The sequence below is a fragment of the Leucopleurus acutus genome, assembly GCF_964270905.1.
Source record: "Leucopleurus acutus genome assembly, chromosome: X".
Lineage (NCBI taxonomy): Eukaryota > Metazoa > Chordata > Mammalia > Artiodactyla > Delphinidae > Leucopleurus > Leucopleurus acutus.
In genome coordinates, this window is record NC_139148.1 from 106366233 (window position 1) to 106393051 (window position 26819).

Below are 26819 nucleotides of genomic sequence, written 5' to 3' on the forward strand. Positions count from 1 at the left end.
TAAATGTGTGTGTGAGGAATATGTGTCACACTCAAGGGTAAATGTGGCATGGGAGCCTTTTGGAAGTGCTCATGCCTACATCCAGATAAAGAACAGCACAGCACCTGAGTGAAAATTTGGTCTGCCTTAAGTGGAAGAAAGGAAATAGAAAATCCCTCCTGTTCTCTCCAACTGTTTGGTGCCTATGAATATCAGTGTACAGAACTCACTGATACTTTAAAGGATGATAATGAAGAGAAAAATAGTTTAGGTCTATCATTTCAATCTCCTAACAAGACTTTTTTACACATTTAATGATTGCTACATACAGACCCAGATGAAAGCATAATAAACCTGCCCTCAAAAAATATGTTGCAGCACACAAAGCAACTTCTTAAACAGTATACTATCAAATGCTTTGAATACACTGAACCTTCTTCTGGGGGCAAAAATAGTCAGTGATGTTTCTCCTCAATTCCAAAGAGATACAGTTAATACTTCTGTACATAGCTCTCCATGTAAAGTTAAGAGTATCTGAAACATAGCAGGTAATAAAGAAAAATACTTGATTGTTTGATTAGAAGGAAGAGATGAAGTTACTGCCTTCAACAAGACCACAATCTAAGGAGAGGGATATGTAACACATTCATATATACATAGGAATCAGTGACTAGGACTCTATAGGCAAGCTGACACACACGTGTAAGCAATGGGAAACTACTGAGGAAGATACTTAATTGAACACTTCCTACTCCAACACATATTATTACCAGCATCTAGGACTGTGTCTCAACATGGTAACACATTCCTAAAATAAGCAAACTTGGAGCAGTTAGGAGGTCAGTTTCCAAGTATGGACTGAAGAAGAAAGGCTCAGAACAGGAATTACAAAATCGATTGCTTACAGGGGCTACTATAAAATGGAAACAAATGGAAGTGAGCTGGGTGCGGCCTGAATGAGGTAAACTACAAAAAAAGACCCACTCTATTTAAGGGGAACAAGCACCTAGGCAGGTCTAGCTGACTGTTGCCATGCAGAAATCAGGACACAATGTTGCCAGATGTTCCAGTTCTTCAAAAGAAAATGAATTTGGATTTTGTCAACTCTCCTGATTTTTAAAGGCAACCTTTTTTTTTAATGTTAAATATTGTGCAAGGCCAAGAAGGTATGTCTAATAAGCCACATTCTGCCTAAGGGCTGAGAATTTGCAACCCTGGGTTTAAACAATAAGAGTTAGGTTACACGTAAGAGACCAGAGGTGAGAGACAGACCTGTAAAATATATTATTAGGCTTCACTGGAGTATTAGAATAGGAATGTAGTATACTACAAATGCAGATGGATAGGATAGAGTTAATTGCTAATATTCTTTGAAATTAAGAACCAAGAATCCAGAATCAAAGTGCAAGAAGACTGAGCTTCTCAAAACCTAGAAGCAAGTCTCAGTTTAGCAGTGTCTGGTTCACAAAAGGACTCTCAAAAGTTAGCTGAACTCAGTGAATTGAGGACCACACATATCAATTTACAATTGCGAAGCTAAAGAATGCTTCTAAGTGGAAATTTTTCATAGACAGGAATTTTTGAAGATTAAACTAGGGGAAACAGTTAAAGGCAAAGCAGCTAGTAGTGTTCAAGAGACTAAATCAAGGAAAGAGTAGATGAATTTGGACGAAGACATTAGCAATAACGAGTAACAGGAGATACAGAGAACAAGCAAAAAGGATTTTGCAACAAAACATTATGAAACAGGAAAAGAAGACTCTGGAAGGAATTTAATCTGGGTCACATTTATATATTGTATTTTCTTAACTCTAACATGATCATTTTAATGTTTTTGAAATCAAGGTGATACATACAAATCAATGTCATTTCTCTATCCACTTTTCTCAAAAAACAGTTCTAGAAACCAACAATGAATCTTACAATTAATGACATCTCTGACTCATGGAAATGTGACATGTGTAGCAGTTCTCCTTTCTGTAGAATATAAAATAAATTAAAAAGGGAGCAGGGAGCAGCAGATTTGAAGTAGCCTAAAGGTAAATGGTGCCAATAAGAAATGATGAGACCTCTAAATGAAAAGGAAGAACCACATAAAGACTTGACCAACCCTAGAAGGTATCCAACAGAAGGCAGCCACAGAACAGCCCAAAAAAAAGAAAAAAATCAACCGGTGCCTCACAAAGAGTCTACCCAAGAAGAGAGTAAAGAGAGATGTCCAAAATCACAATGAAATTGTCGACGACAATGACTGGCCCACTGCTAATGAAGATATAAGAGGCAGAGTGTTTTTGTTTTCTTTAGTAAGGGGACCAGGTGAAAGCAAGAAGTAAAAAGCAAAACGCCAAACTGAAACGAAGGTTATGGTGAAGAATAAAAAAAGAAGATTAAGAGTTTATGGTTCACTGGGGAAGACAGCTAGTGGTTAGGGTGGGCAATGGCTAGAATTTAAGAATAGGTAATAATATTTCTTTTATAATCTTTCTAATTTTAAAAAATCTACTGAATTCTAAATGCTCTCTCATAATTCTCATCCACCCTTCTGTAATACTTAGATAACAAGCACAAAATAACAGAACAGAAAAAGCACACTATTTGTCAAGAAGTTACCTACCTGGCAACCTCAAATCCCTGCTTTGCAGCCAAAATAAACAGGACAAAATCCATACTCTAAAGCTCACACCTTTATACAAAACAGGCTCTCAGACATTTCTCACTCTTAAACAACTGTAAACCGCCTTGGCTATCTATCCAGTTTCATTAGAAGATTAGAAGCAGCAAATAATATTAGGAGGAGGGTAGAGAAAGCAAGTATACTTGATATCATTAAAAAGTGACAGCTAATATGGAAACCAGAAAATTGTTGATTCTTCAACAACTTCTAATACAGCCATCTCAAACCATTAAATGTAGAGGGCAAATCATCCTACATACACCTCAATAATCCTAAGGCATCACACCAAACAATAACTATTCAAGTGATGATCTGAGTGCTCAGAAAAGATTATATTAAGGTTCTGAACAGTCCGTCCACATACAATTTATTTAAGATGGATAAAACACTTTTAAAATCTCACATAAGGCATAACTACTTTGAAAACAAAGTTGCATATTTTAAATTCCAGAACTAAAAGCACAGACCATATTTTTGGCTTTGCAAAACATGGGCAGTGGTAGAAAGAGAGGCAGGAAACTTAAAACAAAACTCTGGATAACGTGTCTGCATGAAAGGCAAAAAGAAGATCAGAGAACACTGAAGGGCAAGAAGACCTATGTTTGCATATTGGTGTGTCAGCTAATATCTCTGTCACCCTCTTCTACTTAACCTCTTAGAGTCTCAGTTTCTTCATCTGTAAAATGCAGATACCACCACCACCTACAAGGTACTTTAAAAAAGTAACTATCCAGAGAAGATGGGAATGAGTGGTGAAGAGAAAGCCAGATGTTTTTAAATACATCTTGGTGCTTTAAAAAAAAAAAAAAAGGCGTAGCTAACAGCAAGCTTAAAATGAAAACAGCTTAAAAATAACCGGGAATCTTGTCTCGCATCTTTACCCAAAGACCTGACCATTATATTTAGGTGAAAAACTCTAGCTGTATCTTGCAAAATGGATCTAGTTTCTTCAACATTATCAGACCTCATTTTATATTTCTATCTTTAAATGAAAAGAGGTGAGAGAACACTCACCTTGATTGAAAGTCTTCATTATCTGTGCTTGTCCGAGGACTTATGAGTAGATGACAAATTAAGGGAAAACAACTTTTGGGGGGAAAAAAAGAATGCTGTCTCATCTTTTAGTATAATCCCTCAGCTTGCAGGCCTAATTGGCTCTTACCAGCCTGGTAGCCTCAAACTCTACCAGCTCTTCTCATCTGCCACATCATCTTGCCCTGCTACTCCCCATGCCCCCAGCCCAAGGGACTCTCTGTTCCCTTTCTTCCTCTCGGTGGTAGAGCCAGAGGGACTTTAAATCCCTTGATGGCATAAAACAATCTCAGTCACCAAAGAAGTTTAAAAAACAATCAAGTCTCCCATTTCCACGTTTTGTACATCTGAGAGGGTTAACTGGAGAGACCATTTAAAAGGTAGTAAGTCCTTGAGCATTTAGACCACATACTACAAGGGTACAATTCTAAATAAGACCAGTATCAAAGCTTTCCATTATACTGATTAAAAACATCAATAAGATGAAAAGGATATTGTTTCTTCTCTTCCTTTCCTCCTGAACTGTCCCGTTTCTCTTTCTTTTCTATCTTTTCTTTATCATGCCTGGACTCCTATAACGAATGGTGGAATTAGTTGGGGAAGGGAAAACCAAATATAAAAATCAGCTCAAAATCTCTTTTCATCACTCACCAGTCATAAATTTTTCTTCAAACTTATTTAATATGACACCAAAAGCACAAGCAACAAAAGAAAAAAACTGGACTTCATCAAAAGTAAAAACTTTCATGCATCAAAGAACACTATCAAGAAAGTGAAAACACAACCTACAGAACAGGAGAAAATATTTGCATATCATATATCTCATAAGTGTCTAATATCAAGACTACGTAAAGAATTCTTACAACTGAGCAACAAAAAGACAAACAATCCAATTAAAAAATGGCCAAAGCATCTGAATAGATTTCTCCAAAGAAGATATACAAATGGCCAACAAGTACATGAAAAGATGCTCGACATCATTAGTCATTAAGAAAATACAAAATCAAAACAACAATGAGATACTACTTTACACCCACTAGGATGGCTACAATAAAAACTAAATAAATAAAAATAAAAACAGAAACAGAAAATAACAAGTGTTGGCAAGGATGTAGGGAAATTGGCACCCTCATACATTGCTGGTAGAAATGTAAACTGTGCAGCCACTGTGGAAAACAGTTTGGCGGTTCCTCAAAAAGCTAAACATAGCATTACCATATAACCCAGATATTCCACTCCTGGGTATATACACAAGATCATTGAAAACAGGTATTCAAACAAATACTTCATAGCAGCACACCAATGTTCATAGCAGCACAATTCACAATAGCCAAAAGGTGGAAAACAAGACAAAAGTCCATCAAGTGACGAGTGGATGAACAAGTATGGTATATTCGTAAAATGGAATATTACTTAGCCATGAAAAGAAATGAAGTACTGATACATGTAACACCATGAAGAATCTCAAAAACATTATGCTAAGTGAAAGAAGTCAGACACAAAAGGCCACATTATAATACAGTTCCACTTATATGAAACAGCCAAAGTTTTTGATAAGTCCACAGAGACAGAAAGCAGATTCGTAGTTGCCGGGGGGTGGGGGTGGGGAAGGGGTGATGGAGAATGACTGCTTAATGAGTATGTGGTTTCCCTTTGGGGTGATGAAAATGTTCTTGAACTAGACAGAAATGATGAGTGCAAACACTGCAAATATACTAAATGCCACTGAATGGTACATTTTAAAATGGTTAATTTTATGTGAATTTTACCTCAATTTAAAAAATACTTATTTAAAAGGAGCAGCCTCCCTTTTAAAACGATCACCTTATAATTTTCCAAAACTGCTTTTAAGAACTATGAATATATGGCATATATGTTGAATATATATCATAATGCTGCTTTGTAAACACTTTACACTTTAGTAATGGCTTGCTTACTTTATGGCAGATGCATCAGATGTATTCTATCATCCATTAGTATCTAAGAGAATGCACACTATACTTAATTTTAAAATCAAATATGAGTTGTGAACACATAAGTTTATTAGGAGAAAATGTTATAAAAATGTGTTTAAAAATCAGAATTAATAAAGACTTTATAACAGTGTGATGATCAGGGAGAATACATGCGACCATATTTTAACCTCATGAATGAAGAGAAACTAAAAGAACTGTTGTCAGAGAAAAAAGAAAACACGAAAAGAAAGGCTGAAACTCAATGAAAAGAAGTAGCTGGGAGTGGAATGAAGAGGAAGGGAATTTCAGAGGTAAACTAATTCCACCCTCCCAGTAATTTGGGACTGAACTGGCTCAAGTTCTCCAAGATAACCTGCCCTCCCCCAAAGCCTCCTCTTCCTGCCCCCAAATAATTAACAAAAGACTACTTGACTACAAAAAAACCTCAGTATTTGCTAAATTTTCTAATGGGTGATTTTCTAAGAAAAAGTATATTGTTCTTTTTGTTCTTGTAATTTACCTTTTTGCCACCAGAGGAGATTTTATCCATTTTTTCAGATTTAAATGAGTCACCGCCTTTTTCTTTGCCTGACGATTTTGACTTATTTTTTTCCTTGTCTTTCTCATTTGGATAAGGAGACTCACACGGACTCTCACTTTTGTGTTTTGAAACCCCCACTAAAATTATAAAAGAGAATCATGAAAGCCTTTTCCAATTCAGTTTGATGACTGCTTGGGAAGTATTAATAAGTCTACCTACTTGTTCCATTTTCCTCTTTCCGCCTCTTGGTTAAGTCCGGTGGCACTTCTCGGTCATTGTTTGAGTGATCCTAGAACCAAGAATTGTGAACTACATTGATCAAGAGTTTTTGTTTTAAAGTATTACTTTTATACAAGAAGAGAATAGCTAGTAACTAGCATTGGAGAATATCTGTGGTGCTTTCACATACTTGGCAAAATGACATGAAAGACAAGCAGAGCTGGTAGAGATTATTAGGCTGAAGATCCTTATTACTGACTACGGTGAAAATACCAGTTAAAACACTAAATAATAGACTGTCATGCAACAAACTAGTACTTTAAAAAAGGCAACAAACACACTACTGTACATGATAATGAGCTTTCCAAACTAATTTTTAAAAAATTACAAACCCTTTTCCGGTCTTTCCTGTCCTTTTCATCTTTTTTTTCTCTTTCTCTGGATCTTTCCCTCGACTTGTCCAAATCTTTCTTGTCCATTTCTCTCTCCTTACTCTTGGACAGTGGTGGAGGAGTATGATTAATGTAGAGCTGTTAAATTAAGGCAATATTACTAAAGATTATTAGTTTTCCAGTATTGGCATCATTTGCTTGATTGTTTATTTAATGAAAGACATTTGGTAGTAGACCCAAAGTCAAAACTGGTCAGCTGTCTGGATTATGAGAGATAAAATAAAAGAGCATGGCACAAATTATGCAAAGAATTCAATTCTTGACCTTATAAAAATTATCATTTTTTTAACTCAACCAGTTCATTTCTGCCTCAACTGAGATTTTTATTAGTAAATTCACAAGCTACAGTTCCTTATATAGCTCTATTGTGAAGACCCATAACCACCATTATTACAAGAGTCCATATGTGAAAAATAGTGACTGAATTTTCTCTACTGCAAACAAACAAAAAAATACAAACCTCTACACAATCATGGAAATTTAAAATAGTTTTACCATCCACTGATAAGCAATTGATGACAGTGAGCAAAAGTATAAAATAAAACCTAGCCTTGACTTTACTAATAAGTCTTTTCTGCCTCAGTGCATACCATGCATAGATTATCCTAAATACTGTTATAATAAAGGCTGCATATTCACTACTTCTAAAAGCGCTCCAATTTCTGTCAAATAATCACAACTGATTGTAAAATTTGTCTTACTGGTTCTAAATAGCTCAGAAAGCCATATTGTCAGTTAAGGTTGATAAAACAACTCAGACTGAAAAATGATAAACCAATATTCTCTTTTACCTATTCTTTCTCCAATGAAAGGCCCATAGACAATAAAACAGCCAAAGATCAAGGATATGCTAATTCTAAATAATTAAGAGGTAACCTTACTTATGCAAGTTGTAAATATGGAAATCCATTCTAAAACAAAATATTAAGGAAATAATAAGACACCTAACCTTACGGCATTTATAACTGTGCTACAAGCTTACGTTTAACTTAAGACATTAAAAATGTTAGGCAGCAGAATACTGAATATAACTCATTACATAACTACACAATTCTAGATATAACTTGGGAATGAAAAGAACAGTGAGTCAAAAGTCAAATATTTTTACACAAAGAAATCCTTTGGTATTCAAAGGAATACATGAAAAAAGACAGCCATCAGTTTGAGAATTAAATTAACACTTGTTTTTTTAACACCACCAAATATTTTCAATTCAGTTTGCTCAGAAATACTGCCATAGCAATGCATAAGTAGATTCTTTAAAATGTCAATGTTTAAAAGTTGATGATCAACTGAAATAGACAAAATGTTTATTAATAACAAAGAGCAAGAGAATGAGAAACAACCATAAAGTGCTTGTCCAAAAGGTACTCTTGCTGGGTATATGCCCTAAATGACACTTTAATATTTTCTAATTGTGAGGTTTATTCACATCTTAAGTCAATACTATTTATGAAACTGACAAGACAAAGAAAGTAATATGTTATTACAATACTCAAAGAAGACTTATCTTAGGGAAGTATTGCTTAATTCTTCCAGTAAAAAATTTTTTTTGTTTGTGATTACAAATAAGCACGTGTACACACATACATACACACACACACACACACACACACACACACACACCCCTCCACAAGAATGAAGTTTTTAAGTGTACCTAACTTGAATTCTGTATTGCAGAGAATTGGGAATCCTAGAAATTCTTAGTTTAGAAATGTACCAATTCTATTCCTTCTTTCTACCCTTCTAAGAATAGTTCTGATCACAATACTCTTTTCCACAAAAACATACAGTCTCTCATTGCGTACGGAATAAAATGCATATTCCTTAGCTTGGGTATTCCAAGCTCTTCACAACCCTTGCACAATTCTACCCTACTATGGAGTGACCCAATGTACTCTAGGCTGCGGCTACCGCTGCTCCCTAACACCCTGTGCTTCCCAGCAGTTCTCTTCACCAGAACGGTCGCTCATTTTTATCTTAATCTCTTAAACTCCTACTTTGCCTTCAAAGACAGATCGAAAGCCATCAGCACTTCAACATTCCCTCAACTCCACAAATCACTGTCCAGTGAACTCTTATTTTATATTAACCTTTTTTTTGTGGCAGGAATTCCCAATTAATTTCATGTCATTTATTTTTGTCCATAACATAGTTTACAGGATAGTAGGGGAGCTAATGTGCTTTTTCTACTTTTACACACTTCCTAGTGTCTTGTACACATAGTGAGTACTCAATACGTGTTTGATGAATAAAATTAATGATTTGTTAAACTGATCTGCATGTAGCGTTGTTGGATTTGGGTTTTTTTTAATTTACTTTTATTCCTGATACTACTGGATCCTGTTTTTTACTGGCTTTTATCCTTGACATTGAGATCATTAGATCCAAAAAAACAATTTGACTGATCTTCAAATTCTGTTTAAGAGACCACTGCCACACTGACCCTTTTAAGGATACAATATATAAAGATGGCCTCACATGTAGATTCAGGTTTGGTTGGTTGTAAATCCTTGTTTTAAGATGATGAACAGAATTAAAAGCTGAATTTTACTGAGGTGGTTATTGCTGCCCTCTGAAACTACAGAGAAGCTTGGTTTAAAGGAGCATGCTTTTGGGCTTCTCTGGTGGCGCAGTGGTTGGGAGTCCGCCTGCCAATGCAGGGGTGACGGGTTCGTGCCCCAGTCCGGGAAGATCCCACATGCCGCAGAGCGGCTAGGCCCATGAGCCATGGCCGCTGGGCCTGTGCGTCCGGAGACTGTGCTCCACAACGGGAGAGGCCACAACAGTGAGAGGCCCCCGTACCGCAAAAAAAAAAAAAAGGAGCAAGGTGAACTGACAGAAAAGATTTGGACACTAAACTAGAATCCCACTTGAAAAGCCAAGTCCATGTGTATTACAAAGTGAAAATAGTAACTAGTTTAGTAAAAAGGAGGATCCTAGGGGCAAAGTATAACTAAAAGGTCAAACTAGAGCAGGGAAACATTTTTATATGTATGATGACAAAGTAACCTGAAAAAATAGACACATACCTTTCAAATCCTCTAAAAAGTAAAAGCTACCACAGAAAGTTTAAATTATAGATCATTAATTTTAGAGAGCACTCAAAGTCCAGTGAAATTTTTTTTCTAAGACATTCATATGCTATTAAACTTTCTTAGACACACAAAAAATCAACATCAACTACTATGCTTTACCAAGTCCAAAGGCATAAGAGTTCATTTCGAATATTTACTGAATACCTAATCATATTGCCAGGTACCATACTAAGCACTAAGGATCTGAAAAGTGGTATGAGTTGCAATTTTTACAAGGGTATTCATATGCCATTTTCAAAATGTTCTGGTTGAATGTGGAATAAATCCATTGAATTTTAAATGCCCACAAAATCACCATCCTTTTTTTTTAAGCGGGGTGGGGGGATCACTATAATTTAAAAAATAAGACAAACACACGAAAGAAGTTAAGAACCCTTTCAACTACTATTGAAATGGGTGCTAAGAATCAAGGAACCATATTTTTTTTTGGAATTTTTGTTTTCACTGTGGTAGGAACACTTGAGGAACCTTAATTTTAGTCCAAGTTTTGGTACTAACAAGTTATATGCCACTGGGAAAAGATCAAGAACTTTAGTCTCTTATTTGTTAAAAAAGACACTGCCACCTGCCCTACCTACCTCACAGCACTGTGATGAATATGAGATGAGATAACATACGTTTATCTCATATGTTTTATTTTCAAAAGGCTTTCACAAATGTAAGGAACCATAATCTTCATCATTGCTTAGAAAATCCAGTTAACTATAACAGCAGGTTTTCAACTGCTTCAAAATATGTTTCAGGAAATAAATATTCACAAGGTAACATTGTTAACCCATGAATTTAAAATAGTCCACACAAACCACTGATGGTTAAGACTGACATACATACACAATCCCACTCTGGTTATGAAAACCTACTATACTGGAATACATATTCAATTTAGCAAATAAAAAGTTTTACTTTAAAAGAAAGCATTCACAGTTCAACTGATTCTCTTTTGATTAATACAGTATATTCTAAAAACAATGCTATAATTTTAGGACACAGGCACATCAGCTAATCTAAACTGTTAAAAATTAGTGCTTACTTGCCCAAAAGCCACAGACATTTCATTATAAAGCTAACAGTTCTAAAAGCAGTTAGTACTGTCAACTGGCTTTGTTTCAAAATATCATTTTTTACTGGTCCACCAGTAAGGAATCATACTTAGCAGCTATAAGAGGAGGCAAAGTAGAAAATCAAAGTGAAACAGGGTACAAATTTTATAATAATAAAGACAAAATAACATGAACATTGGACAATTCAACTATAACCATGAAATGAATGAACTCTGTAATAAGATACACAAACTGCACATGATTTTTAGTAGCAGAATCCTCAAGAAAGTAGAGTAATAGGCAAGAATTAATACTGACATGTAAACACAACCATCAAGTTGAGTATTCCCCTCCAGGAGAATGATTAGTTTACATTAACCATATTTCTTGATAATATGCTACAACTACCAAAAAGGTAGCTCAGCAGAGGCGATATAAAGATTTTTATGGGTTAAGATGGGCTCAGTTTTTAGAACAGTTATGTGAATGCATCAGATATATTTTTTGGCCTTTTGGGTTATCTAAAAAAGTTAGAAAACAGCCTGACAGATTTGTTTTGAGAAATTAAATAAGCCTACTCCTCAAAAGAAACCAACAACTCCTTCCTCAAATCTTAAACTTACTTTCAGATTTTGAAGCATAAAAGGATAATGCATAACAGCAAGGAGAGATTATAGAAAGGTTGCCACATTACACACATTTTATAACAATTTCATTAAAAGGGACCATTGTCATCCATTGTTTCAGTTTGTGATAGGTATTTTTAAAGGTTATTCCACTAACTTACTGAATTTACTAGGGTGAGGGTACCTACTCAATAAATGAAGTAAAGAATTTTTCTTTGTTTTACTTAGGCATGATGATTTTAAAAGACTCAAACCTTTGCTGAAGACTCCTTGAGTTCGATGAGACTGTCCTGTAGAAAATGAATGGAGATGACAGGTGAGCTGGCATAGTTCTCAGAACCCAGAGGAACTTTGGGAAGTATGGCTGTAACCTGGAAATAAACCAGCTACTTCTTGTGAGGATAAATCTCGTGATGTCATTGTTATATGAATATCAACAGTAAAAAACAAAAGCAAAACTATGTAATGGAATTGTAATGTTTAAAAAAAACTAAATTATATATACTCATTGTAATAAACAAAAATCTTTCTCTGCTCAGAACTTTAAAATAAATGTCAATGCCACATTTTTCATAACACTGCATTTAAACTACAGATAATGGTAAAAGGCTTAAGAAAGCAAAACATTTTTTCTCCACAAAAAGTTTTAAATAGTGGAGATCACTGTGGAAGAACAATATTGCCTTATATTTTCATAGTTTTTCTTTAATAGGGAGGTTTCAAATTTTCCTTTACTTGTGACTCCACCATAAATATATACACATTTTATCCTAGCCAGAAAACTCAGTGGCATTACATTAACAAGAAAACAAAATGTATTTATAAAAGAGTAATCACTTTTTTTTTTTGCAAAGTGCCTCTAACAGTGAATCTCATACCTCCCACAAAAAAAAGCACTTAAAAAAAGAAAGAAAATGAAATCAATTATGGTATTCAACCACAGTGCTCTTGATGAAGAATTAGTTAACTTACAGGTTTAAAAGTTCAACGTACTGCAAATTCAAAGATTCCATGAAATTAGATGAGTTTAGAATTAAAATTAAATATGGAGCAAGGAATGGCTACCCTGAGTCTTCAAGAAGGCTACACCCACGATTTTGTGCTGCAGTTGAATGCCTGGGGTTTCTCTTTGCTGGGTGGTAGAATTGGATGCCACATCTGCTTTTATCGTAACGCAAGGTTCAACTTGTTGGGAACCCAATGGGTATAAACAAACCTCCAAGGGAAGATACAACAGAAGCTGCATGCTCACTGAATATACACAACTACAGGAGAACTGATCACCAAGGAGACTTTAAAATGGAACTCCTTTCAAGACTCCTTCTTAGAAGGCACACATCGGTATGATGCTCATCAAGAAGCTTGATGAATTCAGAGGTATCTTGTTTATCCTGTATCATCCAGGAAGTCTTCAGTGCTATATATTCTTCAATATTTATGCCGAAAAATAGGCTTCATTCTGCTGAAAAGATTCATTTGCTTGTAGCTACCATTGCACTCCAAAAAAGACTGCGTAAAGCAGTGAGGCACTTCTGGGTAAAATTTCTCTTGCACTTTGAAACACTACAAAATTAGTGCTAGGTCCTTGAAGTTTTAATATTTTTATAAGAAAAATACTCAATAGGAAAAAAATATCAGTCCACCAATATGTAAAAAATTCATTTTCTAATGCAACATAAAACCTCCAGTGGCTCCAGTGAATACTTGGCACAAGACTTGAAGGAAGTCAGGACACGTATTCCAAACAGGTGAGCCTAACATGGACGCTGCCTTCCTCAGGCTATACTAACCTTTACTGTTGCGGAATGTGATGGAGAAGGGTAGGTATCAATTTTGCGACGTTTTTGTTCTGTTGGGATGAAAAGAAATAGTCACAATAAGGTATGTTTCCACTTTTTTCCACACACTTAAAAAAAAAATCACCAACTTCTAAGGTTATCAAGTATTAGTTCCCCCTACTAAAGTCCCTAGATAACTTGCCATAATAACAAGACAAGAACCAACTTTATATTACAACAACCAAAGGTAAACAAATATAAATCAAACTTGCCCCTTTCAGGCTCTGCAATATCTGATCGGGGAACAGGTGACTTCAAGGACCCAGAAACTGGTGTTTTCTCTCCTTTAACATTTTCCTTTAATTTCATTTCCTTTGCTATATCTCTTTCTCTGGATGGCTCCTTCTCTCTTTCCTTTTCTTGAGTCGACTTTGATTCTGCATTGGGGACAGTGGTCTTGAATTTCTCATCTTTAACTTTTTCTTCCTTCTTGAATTTTTCTTTCTCTTTGTCAGACTTAGGTGTTCTTTCCTTCGTCTCTCTTGCTTTTTCATCTTTATTTGGCCGTTCTTCCTTCGGTTTTTCTTTACCATCTTTACCACCAAGTACTCGGGCCTCTGGAGTAGTAGCTGGAGTCTTTTCTTTTTTCTCTTTTTCTTTCTCTTTCCCTTTTTCTTTGTCATTTTCTTTAACAGCTTTGCTGCTTAAGAATAAAAACATGACATTTTAAGACAAATGCTCATAAAATACATTCAATGTTATAAATCATAAAGCGTTTCTTACTGACTTCAAAAATTCTAGAACTATGAGTAGCCCTTTAAAAACTAAAGGACAACTTTAAGACAAGTAAAAAGCAAGTACTTCTTTATCCAGTAAATAATAACCAAATTCACAAATAGCGGATTAAAAAAGAATAATTAAAGTGATGTTAGGCCCTTTTTTTGTACATGTTCATAACCTTTGAGGATTACAAAGTAACAACCCAAAACTATCCCATAAGCCAACCAAGGGTGCTACCATCAGGAACTGGATTACTTGGCTGGATGGACCACTGGTCTAAATTAGTAGGCTTCTCTCATGTTAATTATTCTTACCCAGATTGTACACAGCAAACACTCAATCCTAAAATTTTTTTTTAACTTCACCACATACATTCCCCTGCATATCCCAGCAGAGGAAACAAAGTCAGTCTCAGCATTATACAAAACGTGAGAATGGTAAGCACATCATCAAAACAGCAGTATAGACAAAATTTCTCAGTCCAACAAAAATGACTTCCATAGTATTCATCTATCACCCTCTGTCATTCATGTCTAATGAGGTTGCTTAATCATGTAAGAATTCAGAATTCTGACATACAGCACAGTGTTCCTACCTGTTAGAGCCACTATTTCCATTGCTTGAATTCCCTTTTGGTGTGGCACTAGAAGCTTTATTAACTGCTTTCACACCACACTGAGATCTCTCCCTTGATTTATCTGAAATAAAGGTAAGGTTTTATTTGACAAGCCCCTAGATGTAAATAAGCTACAATTGCACAGCAAAATGATTAGAGACTAGATAGAAAGAAACAAAGGGCTGATCACTTCTTGACAGTTACATACTCCTACTCAGGGATTAAAAAAGTAACACTAAGCCAGCATTTTACTTGTCATGTGATACAAAACATTTCAGTTTGCTGAAACAAAATGTATTACTTATAAATTTCTACAAATAAGCATACCAGTCTCCTCATTACTGCTTTCATCCGATTTAGATGCACTTCCTACTGACGATGAAGAAGGCCCACCGCCAGGCCCATTTTGTACACTGGCAATTGCATTCCTCGGAGGGGGGTCTTTGTGATGAAACTCATTTTCAGGTATCATGTATGACTTTCTACTTTTCAACTGCCCAGAGTAGCTGAAAGTCGCACAAAGTGTTTAAATATACAAATACAAGTCAAAAGGCACAAACATGGGGTTTAAAAGAATAAAATTAGCAAGTTATTCACTCTGCTACTTGATTCCAGAGAATAAAAAATATTAATTTTCAGTAAGTTCCTGAATGTCTTTATAAGAGAACCTAGATGCTTTCTTAAAAATTTCAATGTAAACTAATCCTTCAACTAAAATGCCTTTTTTCCACTATTGAAGATTTGATAACTCAACTGATGATAAAATTACATTTCCTCCAAACCAGGATATACTATATATAGATTTTTGAAACTATCATCCAGTATAGACCGGAAGCTGATAATCAGAAGTGACAACTCTCACCAGCCTGTGGGAACATGATCGCATAATCTCCCATAATCTCCTGAAGTAAGGCAGAAGATAAACTTCAACACTGTAAGACATTTTAAAGTCTTCAGAATCCTTCTGTAATCTAGTCTCATAAATCACATTAAAGTATAATTGTGTTACCCCATAGCCAATGCATATAGATCTGGCCTCTTCTCTTTTTCCTCTTGGCAGATTTTATGCACTCTTCTTTCCAAAGCCTGACCCAGATTCAAAACTTTTGGGTACCAAGGAAGTATTTTTGTTAGCACAATCAAGATATTCCTGATGTGAGTATATTCGCCTGTTTCAAGGCAATGTACCGATGCCTACAACAAACATTTTAAGATCTGTTATTAAAAAAGTATAAGTATGAAGAGAAAAAACCACCTTTGAGAAATACAATTTTTTCTTACCTTGGTTAGTTTGTAATGCCATTTATGTACAACGTGTCGAAAATTTTCATAGTCTAATTGATCAGCTTTATTTCCACCATCAAAACCAGTTGCCCGTAATATAGTAAGAAATCCTGGATAATTTCCACATTCCTAAGGGCAAAAAATAGGCTGTCACTTTTAAAGAAAAATTCTGTCCTCCAAAACAGTAGAAGCTGAAACTTAAGTAGACTAGATTAATGAGTCCATGTGAAAATATAATGTGTATTTTGAATGATAGGTAGTTTTCACAGAAAGATCCACCTTATTCAATGACATTAATTTGAAATGTCAGTTTGAGATAGGATAAAAATATAGCATGTTTTTTAATAATGAATGAATTGTGCTTAAATTTTAAACATTGTTGTACAACTGAATCTTAAACTCAGCTTCCCTTTTAAAACTGAACCCAGAGCTTACTGGAAGCGGTCATTATATACATGGTAAATGGGTAAAATGTAAGAGTATTTGTCATACCTTTTCATATGTGGCTCTATCACTGTGCCACCTGGTCACAGTCTCTAACATGCAGCAAAGGAATCTCCCATATCGACTAGCTTCATTTTCAGTACAGCTTGCGACTGTGTAAATTATATCAGAGAAAACCTACAGAAAACAATGTGTGAAAAATAAAAACAAATCAAGGTCAAAATTAGTTCAAAATATTAAAAGATCATGTAATAGCAAATCATAATAAACTAAACAGGTAAGTTTAGTCAAAATGCATCTTCCCCTTTTATATTCACAATTCCAGAGACCTTTAAAGATTCTGGCTTTTGTGAGGAAATAGCACATTCATAAAGCAACAACAACAACAAAAAACCACTTTTATAAAGAAAGCGGATTTACAATGAGGGAAGAAAAAAACTATCATTATTATTACAACGTAACTTATTTAACAAAGACTTAGCCATAGATATTACTGGGGTTAAGGGGACAGTAAGCAGAGGCGAGGCTGATAGAAACTAGAAATAGGCAGCTGAGAGGCTGTAACATACGTCATGTTTTTAGACCACAAAATGCAGCAACTTATTATTATGAAAAAAGCCAGATGCAAAAATCTGTGAATGTGACCACATTGAAAAGCATCCCTGCTTTTATATATGTGCAAAAGTGTAAGCTTTTTCATTGCTTCTTGAGGGGGTGAAGGTTAAAAATGGAGAAGAGAGTTCTGCCTATTATGACAAACATATAAACCCAAATGTTGAGTTAATGGATTAACTAGGGGCGCTTATTATATATCAGGCACTACTCAAAGTGCTTTTGTGTATAGTGACTCATTTATTCCTCATAACAATCTTATGAAGCAGGTACTATTATCCCGTTTTACAGATAGAAAACTGAGGCACAGAGAGGTTAAAAAAAACTTGCCAAAGATCATATAGCTAGAAAGTAGCAGAGCTAGGATTCAAGTTCAGGCACTTGGCTCTTGAGTTCATGCTTTTAACCACACACACAATAATACCTCTATAGATTATATATAATGTTTAGCTATCTTTGTGTGAGACTTTTTTTTAAAGGTTGCAATAAAAAGAACTTACTCGATCATAGCAAAGAAGTGTGGAAAAATTTGGAGTTTTCTGTTGATGTACCAATTCAACAAAACGAGCACAGTAAACAGCATCAATTGCTGAAAAAATACATCGAGGAAATATACACAGCTGTAGAAATTTTGTGATGGTCTCATTTTTGGTAGATTCTAAAAATAAGGGAAGAATATATTAAGTGGTAAACTTCTTCCTCAAGTGCCTCAAGGCCACTAAACATGACAACATAAACTTTAGTGTAGAGAATGATATAAAACCACAAACTATTTATAGTTTGTAACCAAAAGGTCATGCCTGGGATAAGACTTTCATTTTCACTCTGTGGACATTTTTCTACCTATAATTTCTCCAGAGATAAGATTTTATACAGAAAAGTTGAATGATAAGCTGCCAATATTGTAGTTTTAAGTTAATTAATTTCACCAGCAAATTAAATCTGTTCCTTCAGTGAACATGTGAAGTCGACTCTGCGTTAATGAATAACCAAAGAATGGGATAGTGAACACTGAGTTGAAATACAAACATAATATACTTCAATACCTCCAAAGTTATAAAAGTTTGCTTTTTTAATGTAGCAGTGGCAGAAATGTAACAATTCCAACAACTTACTTGCTAAAAGCCAATTGTCCTTTTCCAGTTTCAGTCTCTGTAGCACTCGCTGTACATGTTCCATCTGCTTCTTTTCTTCTTCAAGAAGCTTGTCCTGAAGGGCAGTACATCGCTCCTTTTCTTTTTTCTTTTTATTTGGAGGCTACAAAGTATAAGTTGGATACTTTTCTAACTACAGGCACATTACCTCTCCTTCTTTTAATTAAAAAATTTGAGGAGATAAATGCTGATATCTTATACTAATTACTTCAACAGGGATGTTTAGGAGTCCACTTGGATGTGCTTTGACCTCCATTCAACAAATCCAAGACAAAGTCAGTCTTCGTACACTATCAAAACAGGATCCCTTCTCAACACTGGTACTTTTACTCTGAGGCATGGAATCATCTTTGATCCTTCCTTCTCTGTTCCAATATTCTAACTGCTTACAAGTCTTTTGCATTCCTACTACCTCCACCATAGTCTATGCTCTCAGTACTTCATAATGAATTACCCAAAAAGCCACCTAGTTGGTCTCCCGCCTAATGCCAGTCCCTTGCCCTATCAAACGTATCCTTCATATCACCGTCACAAGCAATCTGCCTAAAGTACCATTTTTACCATTATCACTTCCCCACTGAGGAATCTAAAATAGCTCTCAATTTTATCAAGCCTTCCTTTTTTTTTTAAGTGCATTTTTAAAAACTAATTATTTATTTGGCTGCGCCGGGTCTTAGTTGAGGCACGTGGGATCTTCGTTGCAGCACACGGGATCTTCTTTTAGTTGCGGCATGTGGACTTTTAGTTGCAGCATGCGTGCAGGATCTAGTTCCCCAACCAGGGATCAAACCCCGGCCTCCTATATTTGGAGTGCGGAGTCTTAACCACTGGACCCCCAGGGAAGTCCCTCAAGCCTTCCTTTCTAACTTTCATCGCTCTACATCACCTGGCCCCAACCTAACCTTTCAAATTTATCACTAAGCCCAATCGCCACAGTAAAAGTGGTCTCTTTAAACCTCAGACTACTTCATACCTTTGCTGAAGCTTTACAGTCACCAATTTGCCTCCATATTTCCAAACTTAACCTATCTTCAAGGCCTATCCAGTTCAAGACTCACCTCTTCAATAAAGCTTTCTCCTAAAGGATTCTCCTTTGGGGAATTCCTATTGCTCTTGCAATTGGAGTTAAGTAGATCATTTTAAGTTGCTAACACAGCCCTCAAATACCTTTTGATTGGTTATAACCTACACGTACTCACCAAGCCCCTGCCCCACCCATGGAGAGGATAACCTCTAAACCCACTTAGAAAAACATTATGTGTAACAACAAGATAGGAACCTGAGCTAATACAATTCCAAAGTATGGATAATGTTGAATTAATACCATGAAGTTATTGTACTTGAGCTACTAGACCAAAAACCTACCATTTCCTGATTGTCATCAATTGCTTTCATCTGGACTTTAAGTTTATTGACTTCCCGTTCATAGCTGGTATGTGGAACTGCAAGGTCATACATTGTCAATGACCAGAATGTGGCATAGAATTGAGGGCTGATGTCGTCCCAGACTTTGGAAACATGTAAGGAAACCACTGCTTCATGGACAGGAGCCATCACCATTTCACATGATGTAATGTACTTGTGAACTTTATGTTGCTGTTTATTTCCCTTCTCTGATTTTTTAAGTTCATCATACTTTGACTGGAGATAAAAAGTAAAAACACACACATACAATATAATTTATAGCACTGATTTTCATAGTATAAAAACCTAGGTTCCCTTTTCAAGAATCAGAAGATGACCAATCAAAACTGTTGCAGGAATTCTAATTTCTTACCAACAACATTTCTTTTAAGATAAATCATCCCTGGAAGCTGTTTCAATATTTAGCCCTGTGTGCTTACTATGAGCTTTTCCAAAGATTCTTATTGCATCTGACCTGTTGAGTAAGTGAATAGGGTATGTGGGCCCCCTGTCCATTTCCCCCACCCTACTCTCTCTTGCTGTTGCATCAAGGATTGAACATGCAGGGTTTCCACTCCTGCTTTTGAGATATTCAACGGAACCAAGTAGAGGGTCTTAACACTAGTAAAGAGGCAGAATGGAACTAGTAACAGCCAACCAAAACAGAATGTTTTATCGCTACATGTAGCCCCTATCATCTGTTACGATTTGTCAATTAAGAAGCTGGATCAACACAAAGGAAGGTTATGAGAACGTTACCATAAGACCGCTAAGTAGGGGGACCAACTGTCCAGGTTTTCCAGTGATTGAGGGGTTTCCCAGGATGCAAGACTGTAGTGCTAAAACCGGGAAAGTCTCAGGCAAACCAGGACCAACTGGTAACCCTATTGCTAAACTAAATTATGATTTTCTCTGAATGGCTATGGTATACTGGAGTTTAAAGCATGTGGGAACTGACTTAAACCACAGCTTTTTTTGGCCTGATTGGTTTATCCTAATTTGGGGGAGAGTCAGAGGAAGGCCATACCCTTAATTGTATGAGAAAAAGAATCTGTTAGTACAATGGGAGGGACTACATATTAGTTCATAGAATGTGTGTCAACATAAAAAAGAAAACAATACAAAGTGGAGTTGTTGCTATTATCTCATGTCCTTCAGTCTCTTTGAGACGAAAGAGCTCTCACCCAGAAAACTGTCTGGGTTAGGCATCATCCCTGAAGATGAACCTAAGAGGAGATCTAAAACTAGCTTCTTCTTTATGCTAGAAAGCACTTAAATCATTTACAGTTTGTGCTAAACATGGAGCCCAGAACTAGAAGGTCTGAAGTCAAAGGTCCCACTTCCAGTTCTGCATCGTGATAGGCAAAAAGAGTCTTGGCTCCTACAGTCCAGCTGCCGTCCCTCCTGAGCGCTCCATACCCCAGGCTCACTGGATTGAAGGCATGCCAAGTACTCTTTGTTCCACAGGGTATCTCAAACAGGCTCTGAGAATCATACAATTACTTTAGAAGTGGGAAAAATTATCTCCTGTCTTCCCCATTTTAGAGAGCATGCTGGTAACTACTGAGGCCACATAGGTGGCAAAGCTATAAATATAAAGAACATTACTTAGGAGAGAGGTCCAATTACACCAGAGACCTGAGAGAATAGCAGCTGGGATAAGAAAGGCTTTTAAATTTTTGAGGGTGGGTCCTATTGAAGGCAACTAATATGAACCTATGTGAACAGAAAGACAGCTGTTGAGGTTCTAACAAAACACAGAATAAAACAGTGATGAAACTACCTAAATAAGATAGCTTATCTACCTGATTTGGTCATATTCAGAATATGAACTAGGGGAAAAGCCTTTCTTTCAGACCAGTGCTGCAAGGTGGCTCTCAGCAATTAAAACTGAAAATTAGGTTATAGGTATGACAGTGTTATAGGATAGCCCCAGTCTCCCTAATCCTTTGGTTCTGAATCTGTGACTTCTATTTCCAGGCACCCCCTTCATTCCCATCTAGTTGAAAAAAAAGCTTGATCAGAAAAGACAGCTATACTGCATATTTGCCTAGGACAAATATTTCCTTGCCTAAAGTCAGTTTAACCCTTCTTCAAGCTCACATCTTCAGTCAAGTAGATAAGTATAACAGCTCTACAAAGTCACCTGGGGAACTAGACCTACGGAATAGAACTGATACCCACTGTTACTGTACTTTTTTTTGTTGTTTTTGGCCGTGCCATGCAGCATGCGGTATCTTAGTTCCTCAACCAGGGATCGAACCCATGCCCCCTGCAGTGGAAGTGCAGAGTCCTAACCACTGGACCGCCAGGGAATTCCCTGCTGTACTTCTAATTACTGTTCAAAAAGCTCTTGGCCTAACAATGTTATTCCCATGAGAGCCTGCCAATAGTCAATTTATGGAAGGGACCTAGCAGCCCTCTAATACTCATACTCTCTCATCAAAGGTTCTTCAAGAGGGGCTTTCACCCAAGAGGCAAAAGTAAGGATCCCTAGGAAAGCCTGGATGCCCAATCCAGTGTAACCAAGGTTGCCGAGGAATTCCCTTTCCAGAGGGTGGCATGTGGCCTACCCCTGATTTGGTTGTATAGCCACCTCTGTATAGTTCTCTGTTTTTCTCCTCAAACTTGAAAGGAAAATGACATTTCTTTGTTTAGATATTTTTATCTCTTAAATGACAAAGACACAATATTTTACACAGGCTACGGAAAAAGTAGCTGTTGGTATGAATGACCTGCTCCATTTTCTGACCTGGAAAAGTTCAGCCAACCTCAGGCAACCAGGTGTTCCTGTTTGCTAGGGTTCAATAGCGCTGATTAGTGTGTCACTTCTCAGTATAGCACAGGGCAGGTCAGAATTTCTGAGATGAAGCAATTCTCCCACCTCAGTCCTTCAAGAAATCAGGTCCCCTGTTGTATAGCTGAGACTGATCTACTGTGGGGTGGGGCGACAACACAAAACATAACTACACAAAGAGAGCATAACAATTTTCTGGATTGAGAGAGTCTAAAGGAGAAGAAGAAGCCCAATCCTACTCCCTTATTCCCTTTTTCCCTCTAGAGAGTACAGCACAGTATTACAAGTGATAATTGAATCAATTAACATTTAGTTAGTTGTTAGAGGGTAAGTGTGAGACTGTAGCAGTTGATATGTAAACACTAACAGCTGATGGTTGATTAAATGATCAATTAGATCCCAAATTTCTCAGCACCTTTTCCCCCACTCTACTACACAGCCCTGTATCCCCACTGGGAACAAGAAGGGAGCCTACTTAAAGATAAGGGAACAAGATCTTCCTCAAAATCTGTAGTGAAAGCCTTGCATAGCATAGACTTAAAAAACAACAACAGATAAACAGAAGGGCCAGAATCTAAGCCTACAGAAAAATGAAGAATATGCTTGGGCTCCAGTCAGAGTGGGGAAGTACCACAGTTTCCAAACAGAGTACTGACCATGGCCCTGAGGGAAAAAGAAAAGTAAATTCCTATTAGAGGTAACTGGTTTAAAGGGAAGAGTCCAGGTGGCAGATAGAGAAAAGGAAGGAGGGCTGTCTTCTCTTCCCCCACAACCTTACTTGAATTTCAATACAGTCACTAACAGGATACCCTGCTTGGGAGGGCTCGCTCTAGTTTGCTTTTTGTTGTTGTTTGTTGTCAGTTGTTTCATTTAGGTGGAGAGAAATAAAACAAGAGCCATGAATATACCTTTCCTAGAAGTTACACAACAGAGAGTGCAAGAGTATTTAGAATGTTTGGGGGTGGTTAAGTCTGTCAGTCTTTATTTCTTTCAAGGCAGTACATGTAATAGCAAGTCAACTGTCTGACAGTGATACTGTCACTGAGGAAACAGGATTCTCTGTATTCAAGAGGAGTGTTTCTCAGAATGACGTACCACATTCGCCTGCATCAGAATCATCTAGTGCTTGTTAAAAAAACAAAAACAAAACAAAAATCCCCAGGTACCATTCAAATTACTAAATTAGAATTTATGGACATGGAGTTGAGTTTTTAAGATGCTTCCTTGGTGATTCTCTAATAATTCCCTGATGAGCTGCACTAATGTTGGAGAACTATAGTTCTAGAGGGCCCATAAGACATCAACTTGGACAACTGGTGGTGTAGTAACAATAAAATTATAGAACTAGTAAGACTTACTTTTTAAAGGGGATATTTTCATTGCCCACTGCACAGAGCTGAGTATTAACAAAAGAGCAACTCTCTCTATCTATGTCAAATTAAAATGCATTTACAAATAAAACAGTTAAGTAGTAATGTGGAATCATTCCTGAATGGCAGCAAAGATACTTATACTTACCGAAATATGGTGTGCATACATTGGCCTAGACAGGAAAAATGCTGCATCATGGGGTGTGTGAAATTCATTACAGAGCACATCAATTGAAGGCACTCGCTTTATATAATCTTCTGTGCTTAGATTAGATGCTAAAAACCCACCAAACTGTACCAGGGTATCATGACACTAAATTTAAAAAATAAGACAAAAAACACAAATGTGCTACCATTTTACTAAACCAACATAACATTTTCCAAAATGACTAAGATATATTTTAACAATATTTTGATTAACAATTAAGAATTCAAATTTTACTACTTGAAAGAACTTTGGAGACAATCTACAAACTTAATCATATATCATACTACAAAAAAGATACCCAAGTCCTGAAAAGTTGACTAATCTAAGACTTTAATAGTCAACCAAGGTCTCAAGTTCCAAGCTATTGTTCACCACCTTTAGTAGCAGAATATATTTATCTAAATCACATAGAACAATTTTATGTATATGCAAGTCAATTTTCTTGGCCCTTAAAAGTCGAAAACTTTATAAAATATGATGTTTTTTATTTCCTTGTAATATAGTTGGTGACAGTTAAACACATCTTGTAGGCTAACCATAGGTTTTGGTGCTTAATATTTTTAAATATATTTTATAAATGAAGATCATATCTACTTTGTTGTGGCTGAAATTCCAGATTTCCAGAGATCAGAAAAGATGAGAGCAAACAACTTGACGTTATCTACTTAACTGAAAACATTATACATATTATTATATCCCCTAGATCCATCTCTTAAATATCATAATTTGCAAAGAGTCCCAATTTCCAGAATGTCTATTATATATATAATTACATATTATATATTGTATATAATATATATCATATGATATATATATGATGTGCAAAATGACATTTTTCAAATTGTATCACATTCTATATTTTCCACTATCAAGATTTAAAAACCCACAGAAACACAAAGGCCACTTTAACTTGCCTGATCATAGAGCTTTCCCACGAGTTTCAAATGTTTCTCTCCACCTTCCTGAAAGATTACCCCATTCCTCTGCTGAGCCATAAGCAAACAGAGAGGAAGAGCAAGGTCATGGTCTAATAGTGCATCCTTTAATCTCTGGGAGGATTTTTTAGTGTTTCTTATCTGGCCAAAGTAACCACCCTGCAAAAGAGAAGACATAACTTTACCAGTGTACCAGTACATAAAACATGCCATCTGATTTGAAGAAAAAACACAGAAAGGGTTTGGTTACAATCCTGAAGATAACAAACCCACACACTCTACATTCCTTCCCTCTCTTTACAAATTTATTTTACTGACACTATTACTGCCACTGGCTTTAGTCACTGGCTTAAAGATAACTGTCAACTGTCTTTAAACTTCTACATATTTTCCACTTTCTACCATGCAGTCCCTTATAAAGGATTATCCTTTAGTCAGTGTGGGGCAGAGTCAACAACTGTCAGATTTATGCCCATTGGGGTATCAAGGACCACAGAAGATTTGATATTTATTTCCCTCCAGATGTATTACTTACTGTCTTTTACACTTTGTTTCAGCTTTTTTAAAAAGGTTAAAATAACTAGTATATCGCAATTTTTAAAAGGGAGGTGGGGGCGATTTTAAGAGGAGGGTATGTATGGCTTTGACACTTAGCTTTATGTACTTATGTGCTGTTTAAATTCTTTATTATGAACATGCGTACATTTTGATTACTGCAGCTTTGTAACACTGTCTGAAGTCTGGGAGGGTTATGCCTACTGCTTTGTTCTTTTTCCTCAGGATTGCTTTGGCAATTTTGGGTCTTTTATGGTTCCATATAAATTTTAGGATTATTTGTTCTAGTTCTGTAAAAAATGTCATGGGTAATTTGATAGGTATTGCATTCAATCTATAGATTGCTTTGGGTAGCATGGCCATTTTAACAATGTTAACTCTTCCAATCTAAGAGCATGGGATATCTTTCCATTTCTTTCAATCATCTTCAATTTCCTTTATTAATGTTTTGTAGTTTTCAGCTTATAAGTCTTTCACCTCCTTGGTGATGTTTATTCCCAAGTATTTTATTTTTTTTGATGCGATTTTAAAAGGGAGCATGCATACATTTTGAATTTTGAGTCACTAAACAAAAAGAGCAATTCTCACCTCAGCTTTTAGTTGCTCTCCACCAGTCATGGCCTCTAGTTGCTCCATTGTCATTTCTTCTGTAATTTCTATTCCTGCCATTTTTTGTACCACTTCTTTCAATATAAGCAGGTCAAAACTATTTAGGAAAAATAAGAAATAGTCTATAGTTGAAACTTCAAACATAAAAGTAAAAATGAATTGTAATTAATATACTAAGAATCCCTAAATTATTTGTATATAAATATTTGGGGCATGTAATATGTTTAACTTTTTACTTGGAAGTAATTTCAAACTTACAGATAGGATACAAAGATAAGAACAGTACAAAGCACACCCACATAGCCTTTATCCCTACTTCACCTGTTATTAACATTGTGAACATCCCGTTCACTTTATCATTTCTGCTTTCTCTCTCTCTCCCCCATCTTCTCTCTCTCTCTCTCTCTCTCTCTCTCTCTCTCTCTCTCTCCCTCCCTCCCTCTCTCTCTCTCTCTCTCTCACACACACACACACACACACACACACACACTCTCTCTCTCTCTCTCTCTCTCTCTCTCACACAATTTTCTTGAACTATGTGAGAGTAACTTATCTAGTAAGTAACATCATTTTAGAGGTACCTAAAATTCCTAATTACCCCTAAAATTGCTAATGTGTTTCCTAAGACTATCGCTATTCTCTTACATAACCACAGCA

At 36.1% G+C, this 26819-nt stretch overlaps 1 protein-coding gene across 10 annotated transcripts in view; it reads right to left on the bottom strand.

The window, feature by feature from the left end:
- THOC2 (THO complex subunit 2) overlaps window positions 1–26819 on the bottom strand; it is a 102372-nt gene that overhangs the window by 3214 nt on the left and 72339 nt on the right. The window contains exons 20-38 of one of the 10 annotated variants that reach the window (XM_082865205.1): window positions 26142–26259; window positions 24978–25157; window positions 24004–24168; window positions 19650–19925; window positions 18246–18387; window positions 17631–17788; window positions 16567–16695; window positions 16072–16203; window positions 15800–15984; window positions 15118–15296; window positions 14770–14872; window positions 13667–14097; window positions 13407–13465; window positions 11871–11987; window positions 6793–6930; window positions 6401–6470; window positions 6161–6318; window positions 4181–4257; window positions 3668–3707 (exon numbers count right to left, since the gene is read on the bottom strand). In XM_082865205.1, the coding sequence (XP_082721331.1) occupies window positions 3686–3707; window positions 4181–4257; window positions 6161–6318; window positions 6401–6470; window positions 6793–6930; window positions 11871–11987; window positions 13407–13465; window positions 13667–14097; window positions 14770–14872; window positions 15118–15296; window positions 15800–15984; window positions 16072–16203; window positions 16567–16695; window positions 17631–17788; window positions 18246–18387; window positions 19650–19925; window positions 24004–24168; window positions 24978–25157; window positions 26142–26259 (2839 nt within the window). In that variant the 3' untranslated portion in view covers window positions 3668–3685. The other 9 variants (XM_082865204.1, XM_082865210.1, XM_082865203.1 and 6 more) reach the window with 9 other exon arrangements.